The following is a 20,411-nucleotide window of genomic DNA, read 5'->3' on the forward strand; positions in this document are numbered from 1 at the left end:
TACTGGCTTACGCTTTCATGTCTCTCCAAAAGCCAAAGGCGCACTTTTCTGAAAAGAAACTGGAAAGCTGACTTTGTTGGAAATTGAGGCCTGTGCCAAAACCTGTTTGCTTTAGAAAACCAAAAAAACCTTTCCAATATAGCTTTTACAAGCATGGGAATTTTCACTTGTTTTATAGATTTTATGTTCTGGAGGCAGGAAAGTTCTTGTACAGTTGGATAAGAGAATCACCGTCCTGAAATTAACAACCACAAATCTTTTACCTGCCTTTTTAGGAAAATGAAACTGCTAAGAAGACTCTTCTTTCATAACATTACCGAGCTGCATCAGATTGTCTGGGGGGAAAAGGCCCAGAGCAACGTTCTGGACTGCACTGCCTGAAACACAACAGAGACACATTAACACAGAAGCACCTACCAACAAGCCCAAGCCGAAAGGTAAGCAGAGCTGCGCCGAGTATGATTGGACGCACAGATCAGCGATAGCAGTTAGCTTCCGGAAACGGATTCGGAGCTACTATACTGGAGTTGTTCGCTGTCATGGTTTTGCTCCGTTTTTGTTTCAGCTCCAGCTGGAGTTGGGCAGGGCGTTCCCTCCAGCGACACACCTGTTTCTTGTTCCAATCATCATGATATATAAGGACTCCGGCTTCTGCCGTGCTTTGTCGGATTATTGATCTTGCTCCCTGTACTGCCTCAAGTTTCTAGTCCTCATGCTCATGTTCATAGTCTCTCTTCCCCGCTATGAATCTTGTTTCATAAGAATTTTTGTTTTCGATTTATTCTCGAAAGATTTTCGTTATACGTTTTTGGATCTCAGCAAAGCAAGCACTTTATGTTCATGTCTTGTTTTCCTGGCTCTTTGTTGCCATCGATTTCTTTATCGGTCCTTCATTTTTCTGGAAAGAAATACTTTTGCGCCCTGCGATTGGCTCACAACCATTTCAGGGTGTCCCCTGCCTACTGCCCGAAGACAGCTGGGATAGGCTCCAGCACCCCCCGTGAGCGTAGTGAGGATAAAGCGGTTCAGAAAACGAATGAATATTTTTGCTTTGCATTTTATCTGTGTCTATGTTTGTGGGTTTCAAATATCATTTGGTTCATTCCCGAACAGTGTTATTCACAAAATGTTGGAGATTTGTGTATGTATTTTGCGTTACCTCCATGTTCCACTTACACTCATTGTATGAGCTGCTGCTTCTTTGAAATACTATTTTTATATCCTCAGGTGATTGCTGTTTTTTTAAAATTGGGCAAAAAAAAATCATTTTAATTTCTCTCCAAAAGTCATGTTATGAGAAGTCCTAATTTTTATCTAGAATACTTAATACGACAATGAAGTATGATTTCCTTAAAACAATTGTGATATTACAAGAAAATGGTACAAGAACAAAATGCTATTCTTCGTGGAAAAGGTTGCAGTTTTACGAGAAGACATTTTTATTAGTGAATATCAAAAATCCCATACAAACCTGAATGCAATCGTCTGAGTCCAGTGGCCATCCATAAATCTTCAAGACATTCCATCTAAATTCTCAGATATGAAATTACACCAAGATGTTGAAATAGCTTGTTAAACTATAAATTTGTCAAGTGTGGTGTGGGAGCAAGTTGGCTTGAGTTTAAGAGAACTGCAAAAGAAATTGGAATTAAATTTGTTTAACTGTGAATGTAAAGTTGTAAGTAAAAAAACAAACAAACAAATAAACCAACTTGATGACTAAATTGGAACAATAGTAGCAAAGCAGATTATGTTTGTGCATTGAGTTGTAAAGGACAAAGATGAAACACTTCCTATTTTGTTTGTCTGTTGCAACACTGTCCTTGCAAATACCGTAAGTGTGTGCTGCCATCTATAGATCAACCCGCACAAAATCAACGAAAGCCCAGCGACATTAGCCGTGTGCCTTGGCTCAATCGAGGTGAAGGAAGCACTGCTTTACGTGTTGCAGCATGCACAACAATCACGCTAAGCCACAGATTTAAATATAAATAAAAAGGTTTTTATTAGTAAAGAGTAACAAACCAGCAGGTTCGATGGATGGTTAAAGATGCACAAACATGGGTCACTTTATTCGGCAACGGGACTGACAGTGTTGATGACGAATGACTATGCCTGAACATCACGGGAGGATCCAGCTTAGATGCGCAGGTTTTTGTTGAGAAGGGAAGTCGAGTTTTACTGCTGTGACTTTGTGGTCGTTTCACAACACTTTTGAACTTTGATGCAAAACAAAAATATTTGTTTTCATCCATCATAGGCAACCCCTGCTACAAAATAAATGCTTACAATTGTCTATAAAATGCTTCGATATATATCTTGTTGGAGGTTGCTGACTTGGGGCTATAGGCAAACTAGACCCTGGATGGGTCGTCGGTCAATCACAGGATCATTCTGAATGGGAAAAGGGAAGATGACTAAATTACCAATGCAAATACATTCATACGTTAAACACAAGCCTTCAGATGCTGGTCGATAAAAAGCACAGTTACAGTGTGGGAAGTCATTTTCCACTCTAGACATGTTCTAGTTCAGATTTTTCAAACATTGTCTGTGATTTAAACATGCACAGTGCCCCTGATTCTACATTCTACATAAGACACCACACATTTAGTTGTAAACATTGAGCATAAAAGCGAAACTAAGTCTCTGTGGTGCTGTTCACATGAGGTCCACGACAGTCAAGGAATTCCTTAACCCCCATGTGACGATCCAGGTCCAGTTCATCGCAAACTCCACGATTGACAAATGGAGGGAGTGAAGCTCAGTTCAGCCTATTGTACTCATTTTTAACCAGTCACATTATAATGATACCAGACGGCAACATTTGGTGTTTAAGGAGTGGATTCAAAACGTCACATCCATAGAAACCAAAAGCTTAAGTTTGTCCATAATAGATGTGTTGAAAAAGAAATGGTGCAATTGTCGATCAAACCTATGCAATGTTTGAAAACACATTGAGGAACAAGTTGGAAGCACCTCAAATTCCATCAGACTTCAAACCAGGACAAGCAAAATACAGTATGGTTGTTTTGCTTTGGTTGCATGAATGAATAAGGATTAACATGACTTTCTTTATGTTGCGGTGGGGAAGTTGGTCAATTACCGTTTCAATCGAGCATTGACAACAACAAAAAAAGCCCACACAAACACACAATTATATAAATGTATAAAATGAAAAACAAATTAAAAAAAAGATATTAACCAAATAATCCGCAAATAGATGAATCCACGGTTGCTGTAAACAGGTGTCCAGTGTACACATTTATGGCCCATGTTGTGAACTGAAGTAAAATGTGAACAATGTCACCCGTATTCTACATGCAAAATAATCCAAAGAAAAAGTCTGTGATGTCTTGGACTAAATAATAACAATCAACTGTAATGAACACAAAATAGAGCAACCATGGTGCTCATTACTAACTTCAGTCATAATGTAGACAATCAAGCAGGCGACAACACACCTGTAAGTAGCCGAGTGCACTTTAAAAGCACAAGAATGGAGCACATCCCCATTTGCACTGTGGAAAGATGAGCGACTATGTGCTGCCGTCATACGTCGATGCGGATGCTAACTGCAAACATGCTACCTCAAAGAAGTGTCCGTTAAGTCAACTCTCTAATATGCATATTAGCATGCCACTTGTTGTTATGTAACACAATCAAGAATTATGTTTGAGTGTGATATGATGCTGCTATGACAGAGAAGCGGGAACAGAGACCTTTTGGGTAAATATCAATGAGCTCATATATGCGGAGAGTTGTACCGGAGTTTGCTGTGTTCACACCGGACCAACCAAACCACACCGGGAGGGGAACAAAGAAGAGTCCGACTCAATTGAACTAAAGGGTGATAGTGTCGAAGCCCCCTGACGCTACTTCTTCAAGGAGATGGATGCAACATATTTCCTGTTAAGTCCGCGGTTTGCAGCCGAAGCTAACGTTCGCTGAACGAAAGCTAACAAAACATTTAACACAATTAGTCGAGAGCAACGGCAGTAACACTGTAATTCATCGCAACGTCTTGGCTTTCAGTGACAGCTCTGAATCAACTGTTTCTTCACCGGTTCTCACCTGATTGCCTGAAGATTGCTCAACAAAAGAAAAATGACACAGGGGTGGCCGGGTGGGGCGGGGGGCATGCCACTAACATCTTACTGATGATAGGAAAGGATTGTTGTAAAAGAATATGAACTTCGCCTGAGTGGGTAATTCTCAAGTTACAATGCTCTCCTTAGTTAGGGTTGACCCCGCCTGCCAACAGACTGCTGTACTAAGTGTGGTGATCCACATCCTGTCCGAGTGACACTGAGCAACAGTACGTTGACTTTAGGTAAAACGTATGTTGGGTTGTCTTCAGGATCAGTGATGAATATCCACTTCTCCATTTTGACAACATTCTCCTCAGGAGACCCAGAAGACTCCGAGGCAACATCGGTGTTGATCCAAGTTCAGTCTGAATGTTTCTGACTTAGCAACAGCACATTATCCTGCTATGAAATAACTGCTCAGTCATATGGACAAAAGACCAAAATCCTCTCCTGATTCAAATGCCATGCGCGTGTTCCTGAGCAAGATCTAGTTGTGGACTTAAAACAACCAGAGCAGAAGATCACATCATCATTAGTGTCCACTCACCTCAGTTTGGGATAATTCGGCTGGCCAGAGGGCTTCCGAAACCACCTCGGTACTGATCCAATTTCGAGCCAAGTGTACCAAAGCACCACAGGTTCTCTCTCAAGGTGAGAAACGACTTAAAGGACACAAAGATCACCAGTCGACCACCGTGCCGCCCTCACAGTACTTTTGCAACAAAAATATCTTTCGGCTCCAGGCAGCTTGAGGACAAGAGTCAAAATTGGAACAATGCCACAACAGAACAGAGAAGCATTAGGCAACATTTTTACTTGGTTCAGAGGTGTCAGAAAGGCCAGTAAAAGCGGACATATGCATGTTTTAGGCATCTATATATTAATAAATAGATCTGATAATTAAATCCAGAAAATATATTTCTGATTCTTGTCTTTTTCTACCAAGCGTCCAGACACTCGTCTTCGTCACAGTGAGTTTCCCATACTGTTGCTTACCAGTCCCTTGATGTTGGTGATGGGACGCACATCATGAAGTTGTCTTCTTCGATCAATAAATGTGGCTAATCGCGTCGTGTCCAGAGGTGTCTTGGAGTACTCCCCGCCATGAGCTCCTCCGCGGCCCACCCACGGGTGCTGCAAACAGGACGTAGCAGTTGGCCTCTTCCTTGGATCCTGCTGGAGCACAGAGGACACAAAATCCCTTGCTGCCTGGCTAACATCCCGGAAGTAATCATCGGGGAAGCAGAAGTCAAGGCGGCAGATATTGACGCAGGTTTCCTCGGGAGATTCGTCGAGAAAGGGCGACACGCCGCTGAGCATGACGTAAGCCAAGACGCCAACACTCCACACATCAGTTGCGACAGAGACCGGGGTGCCGCAGATGAGCTCGGGTGCAGCGAACTCCGGGTTTCCCAGCAATAGATGGACGTAGCGGCGGTGTGCTGACAGCTGCACAGCATCCCCAAAGTCAATGAGCTTGATGCACGGTGTGGGAGAGTGAAGCTCCACCATAATGTTTTCAGGCTTTCAGAGAGAAGGAAAAAAAATATCTTGAACCTCAGGCTCACGTTGAGGCAACTGATGTCACATTAATGTTACATTAAGTCAAACTCCTCTACAACGAAACCTACTTGGGCGAAAATACCCACTCATAATGTGAAAAAAAATGTCATGCATGAAAGCCATTCTCACTTTTCTGCTCCCCCTATGACGAAAAATCCCCCTGTTCCATTATACGAAATCTTTTTCTCTACTCTTGCCTCGCAGATTGACGACAATGAAAACAAGCCTTCCGCAAAAGTCTAATCCAACAGCGACCTCTACTGCTTCGTTCGGAAAGGGCAACAACGACCACCACACTGGTTTACACATGCGCAGTAGTCTAGGAAGTAGTTGTTATTGTTAGTTTCAGACGCAGCAAGAAAGTTGCTAAAATGGCTACGAAACGGACCTTTGGATGTCAAGCAGCTAAGACAAGAAGAGTTCTGATGCTGGAAGAGAGGGTAAAAGTGATCAAAATGAAAGACGGAGGAAGGAAAATAAAAGACATTATCAAAGAAATTCAGAAGTGTTGGGAAGCAAAAGAGTCTAAATGACTTTTTAAAACCAACAGACAAAGCGGAGTGATTAATATAAGACAATTGTTTGTTAATGTTAAACAATATCAAATAAGTGTATGCTCATATTTATGCACTATGTACAGTATTGGAATACAAATAAAGAGTACCGTACACATATATGTTTTGTGAGTGTGTGTGTTCACATCTGAGATAAAATTTGCTTCAGTGAAAAAACCCCTGGTGTGAATTTTTTTTTGCTGCAAACATGATTTCGTTGGAGAGGAGTTTCACTGTACAACCACTGTGCTCCCACCTTCAGGTCAAGGTGTGCAACTCGGCACGTGTGAAGGTGTTGCAGGGCTTCCAGTATATCTCGGATAAAGAAGGCCACCTGTTCCTCCATCAACTCATCATGAGCGACCAAGTAGTCAAGTAGACGACCGTCCTCCAGCCTGATAACAACATATAAATATTCGTATGAAAAATAATTTAACTTATCCATCCGACTGTCTTCTATTGGGCTTTTCCTGTTTAGGCTTACAGGTGATCTACCCAGGTTGTTTTGGGTGGAAGCTGGGTGTACACCCTGGACTCAAATCTTTGAATTTTCCCATATGTGGAAGAATCATTTACAAGCTAGACATATGGTCGTTTCTAATATGAAGTTGTCACTTACAGCTCCAGAATCAGCATCACTGAGGTGGGGGACTCGTAGGTATCCAACAGTGCCACCAGCTGGTGGTTCTGCACATGATGCAGGATGTCGGCCTCATGAGCGGCCTGCTCCTTCTTCTGCATTTTCTTGCTCACGAACTTCACCGCCACCTGACAATGACACAACAAGAAATTAATCTCCATCTTTTAACATAAAAAGACAATAAACATCATTATTCATAGGTCACTCGAATGAGTGATCCGGATGACGGATGGTCATGTTGCTCACGCTGCTGTCGTGTTTACCTTTTGGCTTTGACATGATAGTGTTTTGGCAAAGTGGTTCTTTGTCTGCCTCATTTGTCTGCGAAGTCATTAACTGAAAAACTGAGGGGACTACCGTGTTAATTAACAGAGATGGTTATATTCAATTATACAATGATATTCATTTATGTGAGGACACTGATCATGCTAATGATTTCTTACAATCACTAGAAATGTAAGCTATTTATCAAATGGTCCTGCGGGCTACCAATGTGGCCCTTGGGGGCTACCTGGTGCCTTTTTTTTTTGCACCCAACACAATGATCTTGAGTAACACATTAAAAAAATGGATTGTAATAGCCAATAAATAAGAAAAATACATTTACACTCACGGGCTACTACATTCGGTTTAAAAAAATGTTTTGAGTACCTTATTGTGCTCCAAGAGGGAGCTATAATATTAGAAATAGCTCCTGATATGATGCCAAGTTCCTTTACCACAGTAATACATTCATTCATTCATACATTTTCCGATCCACTTATCCTCACAAGGGTCGCGGGGGTGGGGTGGGGGGGGGCGGGGGGGGGGGGCCTTCTTCGGACAGTAGGCAGGGTACACCCTGAACCAGTTGCCAGCCAATCGCAGGGCACACAGAGACGAACAACCATCCAAGCTCACACTCACACCGAGGGACAATTTCAAGTGTTCAATCAGCCTGACATGCACGTTTTTGAAATGTGGGAGGAAACCGGAGTACCCGGAGAAAACCCAAGCATTCGTGGGGAGAACATCCAAACTCCACACAGGAAGGTTGAAGCTGGAATTGAATCTGGTACCGCCAGTACATTTATTGTTACATAAATACCTCTTTGACAGTGTAAATCAACACTGAGCATTACTATCTTAGTTTAAAAATTAAAAAAGAGTTTTTGTATTGGATGTTGCAGTTAAGTTTAAGTCGGACCTCTTTCTTCGTGGACTTGTTGAAACATTTCCGCACCACTGAGAAACGTCCCCTGTGGTGAAAACAGCAAAAGCAATAGCGTTCACATTCACATATTTGAACTGAAAGATTAACAATAATGTTTATATTCTGTGCCTATTTTACCTTCCAATCTCACAAATCTCGGAGAATGTCGACTCAAAGTTTTCTTTCCACTGGATTCCTGTTCCATCATACGCGGAGTCTGAGGAAGGAAAAAAAGTAAATGGATTCCTGGAAGAATCTTCTTTTTCAAACCATCATTTAATTCACAGTTCTTCTCAGTGAACAGTCAAATGGCATTCAAATTTCATTTCATCGTCACTCAGAATCAGAATCAAAATCGCCTTTATTGTCATTGTGTTACATACAACGAAATTTGGGTGCCATTGCTTCGTGCATTTTGTAAAAAAATAAAATAACGGTTTAATAAATACAAAACTTAACAACACACAACAACAACAACTCACCGCTCATTGCGCGTAACTGTGCTGGCACTAATTTTTTCATTAAGAAACACCAATGATTTATTACATGATTTGCATTTCTATCACAGTTGTTTTTTCTGTGTGTGTGCGTGTGTGTGTGTGTGTGTGTGTGTGTGTTGTACTTACTTGTGCTGGACAGTGAAACCATATTGGAAGGCTCTGACGGTGGGCCGAGCCCCCAGCGGTTGGAGGCTCGCACTCGGAACTGGTAATGACCGCCGGGGATGAGAGTGTCGATCTGAAGGCACTCTTCCATGCTGCTGGACACTTGTTGCCATAGCAGTGAGTCTGGACCAAGGAGGAGAGTGGTCAGCATCAGCATCTTAAAACCTTTCAACATTCAATACCTCAAAAGGTCATACCTTCCTGGCGGTACTCCACCGTGTAGCTGCTGACTGCACAGTGAGCAGATGAGGCCGGAGGCGGCCAGTGGAGCATCACGGCTGTACTGCTGGCCTCCTGAGCCACCGGTCTTCCAGGGGCTGCTGGGATACCTTAAACGTAGCAAAAATGCACTGTACGTCGGCAACATAGACAGCGGTTGTATGTCAAGTTATCAGTGACACATCATGGTTTTCCAGATCAAAAAGGTGGAACATATATTTAGTCTGAAGCACTCCATGGATCAACTGTTTGAGTACCGTATTTTCACGACTATAAGGCGCCATTAAAAGTCTTACATTTTCTCCAAAATGGACAGGACGCCTCATGATGCGGAGCGTCTTGTGTATGCGCTGAGTTCCAAAACCTGACTGACAGCCGAAACGCTGTTTATATAGAGAAAAGGCGGAAGTGACTGTGGACAGGCATGCGGCAAAGAAGTCGGCCAATCAGTGAAGGGTGGGCGTGTATATATACATATATGGAGAGAGAGAGAGAGAAGGCAGACGTGAGAGAGGACAGGCATGCGGGGGAGAAGTCCGCCAATGAGTGAAGGGTGGGCGTGTAAGTCGACTCTAAAGGGACGCCCAAAGCAGGTACCAACACCTGTATAGAGTGTGGCTATGTGCATTGTTGCAAAACAACTTCGGTTTTGGTTTCTAAGAACCCCCGAAAATAAATTCTACAAAGAGACAGGCCTACGAAGCTCAGTTCAAGCTTCAAGCCATTGGTTATGCTTTTGGCATGCGTGCCCATCTCACAGCAGCGGTGAAAAACCAAGTCAAGCAAATGAACTCTGAGCTTGCCGTTATTCCCGGAGGCTTGACTAAAGAACTCCAACCGCTGGACGTCGGCACCAACTGGGCGTTCAAAGTAAAGTTGCGACCGGGTGTTCAAAGTATAGTTGCGAACGGCATGGGAACAATGGATGACCGATGGCAAACACAACTTTACAAAGAGTGAGAGGCAGCGCTCACTCTACAGAGTCGCTGGGCGACTCTGTAGGTCTTTCATCGTGGAACTGAGCCAAAACAAGAAAAGCTGGTTACATACTGTGCATACCAATAATCGAGTGAAGTGCAGCATTTACTTCTTTTCCAATCAAAGTCAGCAAAGGTTTCATACTCCTGATGATTGGCCTCTGGTGTGGAATGTGTATGGTTGGGCAATTGGAAATGTTAAATCTATTCAACAGTTTTGATCACAAATCTTTATGTGTGTGTCATGGTCTCTGTGATTGTGATGTGAAACGGCCAAACAGAAAGCGACCTGAGGCATGTTCTGTCTTGATTGTGTTTCAGCTATAGCTGGAGTGAAGGGGGTTTCCCTCCAGGGGGCGCACCTGTGCCACGTTTCCCCATCAAGCCTTGCTGCACTCGTAAGGACTGGCTAGCCGCCTGGTCATTGTCCAATTATTGACCTTGCTCGCTGTTGTGTTTCAAGTGGTGTGTTCTAGACCTTACGATTCCTTTCATAGTCGCTCTCGTTTTGTCAGAGACCTTTGTAAGTATTTTCATGATTCCTTTATTTGACCTTGCAAGTAATTTTTGCTGATGCATTGTTTTTCCTGGCTCCTTGGGATCAGCAATTTCAGTTTGTACTTTGTCGGTGCGATTTACTGTAATCAATATTTTTTGTGATTGCACTTTGTCTCAGCCTACATATTTGGAATCCAAAAACATTCGGTTTGGTCCTGAACCAGACACATGAGTACGAATGTGGAATATAATTGTTTCAAAAACATTCTCGTTGCTAACCGTTAACATGAACAGCACTACTGATTCTAAAGGCCGTGGGCAGACTAATTTGAAATAGCAGCACAAAGAAGCTGAAATCAGATTAAAAACATTTAAAAAATAGCTTCCACTTACGCAACTGGAAGCAAAACAGCCAAGAGAAATACGACGGATTGAACAGAGTTGATGAGAAAAGCTATTATAATTTAACAGAACAAATATAAAAATATGGGTTGTGTAGGTCTATTCTTCTGAGAATGTTTAGTCCAGCGCAGAAGGCTTTGCTGGCCCTGACCGCTAGTGTCCACATAGCCTTACCCAAGTTGCATTACCTTGCACTTTGATGGAGGCGGATGAAGAGGCTGACCCGTGATCATTGACGGCCACACAGGTATAGATGCCGGTGTCCTGCGGCATCAGGTTGCAAATCTTTAACAAGATGTCGCCTGTATCCCTGAAGATGAAAAACGGATCAGGAAAGAGGACATGGAATAGGAAAGCTACAAAGACTAGAATGTCACAGGCACCTGATGTCAATGGTGAAACGGCTATTGCTGGTCACCGGGTTCTGGTCGGGGCCCTTCAGGGTGACGGAGGGTTTGGGTCGTCCACACGCTTTGCAGCAGAGGACCACCGTCTCCCCAAAGGCACACACGATGTCGGAGAGTGGCACCAGGAACTCCGGAGCCACTAGACACAGGAAGCATATGGGATCAAAGACAGAACACACAGGATGTCCAGGGGTGTGATTGCCGGTCTGTATGCGGGTTGGTCGAAGTGCCTAACGACTAACCCATCCCCTTGCCCCTGTCAAACGATAAACTTTCATTGCGTCATCTCTGCCTTCTGCCACATCCCACTCCACCCTCCCCGAGGATAACATTTTAGTACTTAAAACTTTCAGGGACAGCGGTCAGTGCAGTGGACAGTTGATCATGTTGTCAGGTTAGAGGGTGGATGAAAGAGTTATATTTTTTTATTAATTATTATTATTATTTATATATATATATATATATTAGCTTTCTTACCTTCCTGGATGAAGTTCGGGTTGAGAAGCTGGAAAACAGACATTGCAACATTTATTTGATTAATGAATCCCCACAATCCTTCTATATATCCACAGATATCTATCTATCCATCTATCCATCTATCCATCTATCCATCTATCTATCTATCGATCTATACCGACTGGAAAGCTCAGTTGGTAAGGCATCGGTTTGGCATACGGGAGATGGTGGTTCGAATCCCGCTTGGGGCAAAAAAAATGAGCACATAACACGATCCAGTGTGGGTCCTTGGGCAAAATCCTTCACGCTAACGCCTACCTTATACAACGATGAGAGACAATAAAACGAATGACGTGCTGGCTCAGACTGCGTCAGGTGCTGGGGAACCAGAGCAAGGTGATGCACTCTCCCCACTGCTGTTCTGCATAGGACTGAACCCCGTAAGCCAAGTAATTACCAAGACAGGCTATGGATACCGCCTCAGAAATGGAGCTACCATCACCTCCTCTACATGGATGACATAAAGCTGTATGCTAAGAGCGAAATCCCTGATCCACACAACCAGGATCTACAGCAGCGACATTGGGATGTCCTTTGGGCTTGAGAAATGCAGTCGGATGGTGACTAAGAGAAGAAAGGTAGTCTGCACTGAAGGGGTCTCACTCCCTGAAGGAACAATAGCAGACGTTGAGGACAGCTACAAGTACCTTGGTATACCACAAGCCAATGGCAACCTCGAACTGGCAACAAGGAAAGCGGCTACGGCCAAATACCTCCAGCGAGTGAGGCAAGTCCTAAGAAGCCAGCTCAGTGGCAAGAATAAGACCCGGGCAATAAACAGCTATGCCCTGCCAGTGATCAGATACCCTGCAGGAATAATAAGGTGGCCAAAGGAAGAGATTCAGACCACGGACGTTAAGACCCGAAAGCTCCTAACCATGCATGGAGGGTTCCATCCCAAATCCAGCACCTTGAGACTGTACGCAAGCCGAAAGGAAGGAGGCCGGGGACTAGTGAGTGTGAGAGCCACTGTCCAGGATGAAACATCCAAGCTCCATGAATACATCAAGGAGAAGGCTCCAACGGATGACGTCCTCAGAGAATGTCTCAGACAATGGGGAACAGAAGATGAGGCGCTGGAAGAGGGACAAGCCCCTACACGGGATGTACCACCGGACCATAACTGAAGTGGCTGATCTCAAGAAGTCCTATCAGTGGCTAGAGAGGACTGGCCTGAAGGACAGCACAGAGGCACTCATCCTGGCTGCTCAGGAGCAGGCCCTGAGCGCCAGAGCCATGGAGGCCCAAATATACCACACCAGACGAGACCCAAGGTGTAGGTTGTGCAAAGAGGCACCTGAGATGATCCAACACATAACTGCAGGGTGTAAGATGCTGGCAGGGAAAGCCTACATGGAACGCCATAACCAGGTGGCTGGCATAGTCTACCGAAACATCTGTGCGGAGTATGGACTGGAAACCCCTAGGTCAAAATGGGAAACACCTCCGAAGGTGGTGGAGAATAACAGAGCGAAGATCCTGTGGGACTTCCAGATTCAGACTGACAAGATGGTAATGGCGAACCAACCAGATATCGTGATCATAGATAAAGGGCAGAGGAAAGCCATTGTAGTGGATGTAGCGGCCCCAAGTGATGGAAACATCAGAAAGAAGGAACACGAGAAACTCGAGAAATACCAAGGGCTCAGAGAGGAGCTGGAGAGAGCCTGGAAGGTAAAGGTGACAGACGTGCCTGTAGTGGTCGGAGCCCTCGGGGCAGTGACCCTCAAACTAGATGAGTGGTTACAATATCTATATATACAATATATATATATAATATTACAACATCGGACATCTCGGTCCAGAAATTTCTGGACACACTGCGCAGAACCCTCAAGCTTCCTGGCCTCTGGTAGATGACCCGAGCTGAATGAGGGACGGACACCACCCGAGGGGTGAGATGAGGATATATATATATATATATATATATATATATATATATATATACTGCATACAGTATACACGCACACGCACACGCACACACACACACACACACACACACACACACACACTCATACACTTTTAGCTTTCAGCTAAAAAACAATAATTTTTTTTTCTGATGGGAGGTACTCAGCAATCTATTTTTTCAAAGTACCTCCATGCCAGTTTTTGGGTCAAGGTCATCGTCACAGTCTGATTCATCTGAAGTGTGAACCTCCTGGTGGGGAAGCAGACGAAGGAGTGGAAAAAGAGAATTATGCAAGACTGGAAATGCATGGTAGGAGCAAGGGGGGGGGGGGGTTATAGAAATAGTACACGGGGTAATGAGGAAGTGCGCAAAAGTCAGAATACCATAGAGAAAATAACACAAGAGGAAACCAAAAAAAAGCAAAGATTGATTAAGGATTAAATTTGCATTCTTTGGATTTAGTGTACATCAGCACAGGGGAACCAGTTTGCTGATACATACCATTTTAAAGTGTGTGCTACAACCATGACCATTGTTTTGACAGATGATGTTTCAAAAGCTTTCACCAAATACTAATATGTTCGTCTCTGGCGGTGATTCACAAATGGCGGTACGTGAAGGCACCTCACGGAGAACGTCGGATTTTAAAATACAACATTGCTCATAGTATATAGTAATAGATATTTTAAAATAATCTTTTCATTCATCTCCAAATATTTCCAGAGATATAACTCCAAAACCAGATACTGATGGCACAGCACACTATTTATTTTTTTTTTTACATGCCAAAATGCTTTGCACTGGTTAGGGCAGGGGTCGGCAACCCAAAATGTTGAAAGAGCCATATAGGACAAAAACAAAAAACAAATATGTCTGGAGCCGCAAAAAAATAAAAGCATTCTAAAAAACTTCCTTCATTGTCGGATGCTGTACGTATGTAGGAGACTGGACTGTCTCAGAATTGTTTATGTTATTCATTCCTTTGTTGTGTGTTCACAAACATTCATTCATTCATTCATTCATCTTCCGAGCCGCTTGATCCTCACTAGGGTCGCGGGGGGTGCTGGAGCCTATCCCAGCTGTCTTCGGGCAGTAGGCGGGGGACACCCTGAATCGGTTGCCAGGCAATCGCAGGGCACACAGAAACGAACAACCATTCGCACTCACACTCACACCTAGGGACAATTTAGAGTGTTCAATCAGCCTGCCACGCATGTTTTTGGAATGTGGGAGGAAACCGGAGCACCCGGAGAAAACCCACGCAGGCCCGGGGAGAACATGCAAACTCCACACAGGGAGGCCGGAGCTGGAATCGAACCTGGTACCTCTGCACTGTGAAGCCGACGTGCTATAGTATTTATTTTGTAATTTCCTCGCTTGATTTTTTGTTTTGGTGCATTATTTTTCGCTTTTCTTAGTTTTCTCCCCCTCTCCCTTCCTTGTGGTTTCTTTCTGACTTACGGGTTGAATGAACGCTGTCGCGTTTTGGCTGCTGCTCAACCCGTATTGTTTTGTGTTTTTTGTTATTGTAAAGTGTCCTTGGGTGTCTTGAAAGGCGCTTGTAAATAAAATGTATTATTATTATTATTATTATCAGTGAAGTGATCATTAATTTCCCTTTTTCAGAGGCTGTCTTGAGTCGAACAAGAAGAGAGGAGGCACGGAGTCGGACGCAGACGTGTCTGTTTGTTGAGACTGTTAAAAGCATAAATAAAGTATACGTTTTAAAAAACCAACACCACAGCTCTCCTTTTTTGGAGCTGAAACATGTACCTATGTCTATTTGAGCTATATTAGCCTATCAACATGTTTTTCCATTTTCAAACATTTTTTATAAAGCTCCAGGGAGCCACGAGATGTCGCTAAAGAGCCGCATGCGGCTGTGGAGCCGCGTGTTGCCGACCCCCGGGTTAGGGGCTACTTGGCTGAAAACATATTTCCCGGTGGTGTGTGTGGGGGGGTTATTTGCATCATTGAAAAAAGAACCACTGGTCTACAGGATGATGTTTTACATAAAAATTATGATAGAAATTGTACTCACTCATGTGTTAGTCCCAAAAAAACAACTACCAAAACCAAAACTTAGTGAAGTAGCTCATCATGAAGTCTTTCACAAGTAGCCATGCACGGTGACAGAAATTTCAAACGAGACAAAGCGAAAAAAAAAAAAAAACGTTTCACAGTTTATTCAAGGTTGGGAAATATTAAATACAAAATGAAATTGTTGACCATATTTTATATTTAGCTGATTTGAATGCACCATTTTTATGTCACGTCAAATCTGTTAACTTTGTTCTTTATTATTTTTTTAAACCGTTGCATCTAAGGACAATAAATTTGGGGGAAAAAAATGTAACATAGAAATTCAGTGGTTCTCAACTGCCCTGTCTATTAAAATCTGACTTTCTTAAATAACGAACAGAATGAATGAGCATTTACAGCAACATTAGCACAGTCAAGTAAGTTATTTCTGATTCTGTTGGACTAGTTATCCGACTTAACAACACATTCTATTTGAATCCCATCAAGTAAAAAAAATTAAAAATCAACACAGCAGACAAAGGACAAATAGCGACGTTGCAATTTTTCAATTGGAAAAAAAATGACGTTGATTTCACGCTAGCAAAGTTAATGCTAATACCTGGTTGAGAACCATTGTCATGGGGTTGAGCAGAAAAGCTCCGCTTAGTCATTGTGGGGTCACACCGCAAACATGCGCACATAGACACGCACACGTGTTAGCAAAAAAACTCATGGGCCACAACATTAGGTGTTTAAATGTAACTCACAAGAAGTTTGCATTATTCTGCTTTCGGTAGAAAATTCATGATGAACAAATACCTTTACTGGAGTTTAATTTTGACATTTCACTCGAAAGCGGAATATCCCGAACTTTTTGTGAATAGTGTGCTCAGGGGCAGGCAGGCGACAGGCGCTCGTCGCCGTTACTCACTTTGCCCTTCGCCCTGGAAACAGGGGAGGCGAGCAGCGGGGGAGAGGGCGTGGTTTCTTTTGTCTTACGTAGGAGGCCATTCTCCTGACCTCTGACTCCCAACACCGAGAAGTCTTTGGCTTCGGCGCGCTTCCTAGCACGCAGCGTGTTCCATGACAGAGACTTCCTGTACGGTACAGGAACAGAACATGTCAACGGCAGGTCACAGATGAGCCCGCTGGCGTAACCATCGGGTTTGGGCTGCGTAGGGTGACATCACTCTTTTAACACAAAAACAGATTGTAAACATATACAGAACATTACTATGCATGCATTATTAAGTGTTAAAGTGGAGATGATGCCACATGAATTTGTAAGAAATACAAATCCCAATTCATGTGAAATTGGAAGCTTTTGTCAAATGTGAATCAAAACAGAAAGATTTACAAATCCTTTTCCACCAATATTCAATTGAATACGCTACCAAGGCAAGATATTTAACGTTCAAACTCATACATGTCATTTATTTACTTATTTGTCTAGGGCTCTCCATTGTCATACTTTGCGCTTCATCCACACATTTTGAATGGAAGACAGGCCTTCTTGAATTTTGGTGACGACTGATCATAATTCTCCGGCATTAGGCAACATTTCGTTTTCATATACTGTATTCCATATTTAGTCTGTCACTGGCACAATCACAGTGTGGCAAGGGAGGAGAGAGGGATGTATTACATTGGTGTTGGGAGCTAATGCACTATTTGAACCTATTTCATCAAAGAAACTTTACGGGAGACACAAATCCTTTGGACATTTAAAATGAGGAACAATCTTGATGGTCTCTCTCTCTCTCTCTCTCTCTCTCTCTCTCTCTCTCTCTCTCTCTCTCTCCAATCGCTTGATCGTCACTCGGGTCGCGGGGGGTGCTGGAGCTTATCCCAGCTGTCTTTGGGCACCACACTCACACTAAGGGACAATTTAGAGTGGTCAATCAGCCTGCCATGCATGTTTTCGGAATGTGGGGGGAAACTGGAGTACCCGGAGAAAACCCACTCAGGCCCGGAGAGGAAAACTCCACACAGGGTGGCTAGAGCTGGAATTGAATCTCTGCATTGTGAAGTCGACGCGCTAACCACTGCAAAAAAAAAAAAAAAAAAATCCTCATCTCACCCCTCGGGTGGTGTCCGTCCCTCATTCAGCTCGGGTCCTCTACCAGAGGCCAGGAAGCTTGAGGGTTCTGCGCAGTATCCTTGCTGTTCCCAGCACTGCACATTTCTGGACTGAGATGTCCGATGTTGTTCCCGGGATCTGTTGCAACCACTCATCTAGTTTGGGGGTCACTGCCCCGAGTGCTCCGACCACCACAGGCACGACTGTCACCTTTACCTTCCAGGCTCTCTCCAGCTCCTCTCTGAGCCCTTGGTATTTCTCGAGTTTCTCATGTTCCTTCTTCCTGATGTTTCCATCACTTGGGACCGCTACATCCACTACAACGGCTTTCCTCTGCCCTTTATCTATGATCACGATATCTGGTTGGTTCGCCATTACCATCTTGTCAGTCTGGATCTGGAAGTCCCACAGGATCTTCGCTCTGTCATTCTCCACCACCTTCTGTGGTGTTTCCCATTTTGACCTTGGGGTTTCCAATCCATACTCCGCACAGATGTTTCGGTAGACTATGCCAGCCACCTGGTTATGGCGTTCCATGTAGGCTTTTCCTGCCAGCACCTTACACCCTGCAGTTATGTGTTGGATCGTCTCAGGTGCCTCTTTGCACAACCTACACCTTGGGTCTTGTCTGGTGTGGTATATCTGGGCCTCGATGGCTCTGGTTCTCAAGGCCTGCTCCTGAGCAGCCAGGATGAGTGCCTCTGTGCTGTCCTTCAGGCCAGCCCTCTCTAGCCACTGATAGGACTTCTTGAGATCAGCCACTTCAGTTATGGTCCGGTGGTACATCCCGTGTAGGGGCTTGTCCTCCCATGATGGTCCCTCTTCCAGCGCCTCATCTTCTGTTCCCCATTGTCTGAGACATTCTCTGAGTACGTCATCCGTTTGAGCCTTCTCCTTGATGTATTCATGGAGCTTGGATGTTTCATCCTGGACAGTGGCTCTCACACTCACTAGTCCCCGGCCTCCTTCCTTTCGGCTTGCGTACAGTCTCAGGGTGCTGGATTTGGGATGGAACCCTCCATGCATGGTTAGGAGCTTTCAGGTCTTAACGTCCGTGGTCTGAATCTCTTCCTTTGGCCACCTTATTATTCCTGCAGGGTATCTGATCACTGGCAGGGCATAGCTGTTTATTGCCCGGGTCTTATTCTTGCCACTGAGCTGGCTTCTTAGGACTTGCCTCACTCGCTGGAGGTATTTGGCCGTAGCCGCTTTCCTTGTTGCCAGTTCGAGGTTGCCATTGGCTTGTGGTATACCAAGGTACTTGTAGCTATCCTCAATGTCTGCTATTGTTCCTTCAGGGAGTGAGACCCCTTCAGTGCGGACTAACCTTCCTCTCTTAGTCACCATCCGACTACATTTCTCAAGCCCGAATGACATCCCGATGTCGCTGCTGTAGATCCTGGTTGTGTGGATCAGGGAATCTATGTCCCTTTCGCTCTTAGCATACAGCTTTATGTCATCCATGTAGAGGAGGTGACTGATTGTAGCTCCATTTCTGAGGCGGTATCCATAGCCTGTCTTGGTGATTACTTGGCTTAGGGGGTTCAGTCCTATGCAGAACAGCAGTGGGGAGAGTGCATCACCTTGGTATATGCCACATTTGATGGACACTTGGGTAAGTGGCTTGCCATTGGCTTCAAGTGTGGTTTTCCACATCCTCATCGAGTTCGCAACGAAGGCTCTTAGGGTCCTGTTCACCTTATACAACTCCAAGCATTCAGTGATCCATGTATGTGGCATCGAGTCATAGGCTTTCTTGTAATCAATCCAAGCTGTGCACAGGTTGGTACGTCGGGACCTGCAGTCTTGTGCGACTGTTCTGTCAACCAGGAGCTGATGTTTGGCTCCTCTGGTATCCCTACCAATGCCCTTCTGCGCTTCGTTCATGTATTGATCCATGTGTCCACTTATCTTAGCCGCAATGATGCCTGACATGAGCTTCCATGTTGTGGAGAGACAGGTTATTGGCCGATAGTTGGATGGGGCTGCACCCTTCGAGGGATCCTTCATGATCAGGATCGTTCGCCCTTCGGTTAGCCATTCTGGGTGAGTCCCATCCCTCAGCAGCTGGTTCATTTGTACTGCTAGGCGCTCATGGAGTGCTGTGAGTCTCTTTAGCCAGTAGGTGTGGACCATGTCCGGGCCTGGTGCTGTCCAGTTCTTCATATCTGAGACTCTTTCCTGTATGTCTGCCACTGTTATGGTAACTGGGTTCTGTTCAGGGAGGTTGCTGTGCTCCTCTCTCAGGGTCACCAGCCATTGTGCACTGCTGTTATGTGCAACCTCCTTCTCCCATATGCCTTTCCAGTACCTTTCAGTTTCCAGTCTTGGTGGGTCAGCTCTGTTGTTAGGACCCTGCCACTGAGCGTACACTTTCGCAGGTTGTGTTGCGAACAGCCTGTTTATTCGTCTGGCCTCATTCTCTTTCGTGTACCGCTTTAGGCGACTGGACAAGGCTTGGAGCCTTTGTTTGGCAGTTTCGAGTGCTTCAGGTATGGTCATCTGGATGTACCTCTCGGGTATCGGCCTTTTCATCACACCTCTCTGGGCCTCCGTCAATTGACTCACATCTTTCCGGGCCGCCTTGATCTTAGCCTCCAACCGTCTTTTCCATGGTGGGTAACGTATCTCATGGCTCCCATGGTTGCTCTTATAGCCCAGAGTCTCCAGGATCAC

At 44.4% G+C, this 20,411-nt stretch overlaps 1 protein-coding gene and 1 long non-coding RNA gene across 3 annotated transcripts in view; one reads left to right on the forward strand and one right to left on the reverse strand.

Annotated features, from left to right (window-relative positions):
- Nucleotides 1-1,980: 1,980 nt before the first annotated feature.
- kalrna (kalirin RhoGEF kinase a) overlaps nt 1,981-20,411 on the reverse strand; it is a 161,393-nt gene continuing 142,962 nt past the window's right edge. For both annotated transcript variants that reach the window (XM_052082949.1, XM_052082948.1), the window contains 12 exons: nt 16,587-16,752; nt 13,820-13,882; nt 11,686-11,713; nt 11,185-11,347; nt 10,990-11,111; nt 8,903-9,034; nt 8,667-8,828; nt 8,179-8,257; nt 8,035-8,086; nt 6,828-6,976; nt 6,465-6,603; nt 1,981-5,615 (listed from right to left, as the gene is read on the reverse strand). In XM_052082949.1, the coding sequence (XP_051938909.1) occupies nt 5,058-5,615; nt 6,465-6,603; nt 6,828-6,976; nt 8,035-8,086; nt 8,179-8,257; nt 8,667-8,828; nt 8,903-9,034; nt 10,990-11,111; nt 11,185-11,347; nt 11,686-11,713; nt 13,820-13,882; nt 16,587-16,752 (1,813 nt within the window). In that variant the 3' untranslated portion in view covers nt 1,981-5,057. The remainder of the gene's footprint in view (nt 5,616-6,464; nt 6,604-6,827; nt 6,977-8,034; nt 8,087-8,178; nt 8,258-8,666; nt 8,829-8,902; nt 9,035-10,989; nt 11,112-11,184; nt 11,348-11,685; nt 11,714-13,819; nt 13,883-16,586; nt 16,753-20,411) is intronic.
- LOC127612134 (uncharacterized) lies at nt 5,986-7,446 on the forward strand. The gene is made up of 3 exons (XR_007965592.1): nt 5,986-6,094; nt 6,471-6,583; nt 6,830-7,446. It is a non-coding gene; the product is annotated as an uncharacterized LOC127612134 (long non-coding RNA).

Source organism: Hippocampus zosterae, chromosome 12 (assembly GCF_025434085.1).
Source record: "Hippocampus zosterae strain Florida chromosome 12, ASM2543408v3, whole genome shotgun sequence".
Classification (NCBI taxonomy): domain Eukaryota; kingdom Metazoa; phylum Chordata; class Actinopteri; order Syngnathiformes; family Syngnathidae; genus Hippocampus; species Hippocampus zosterae.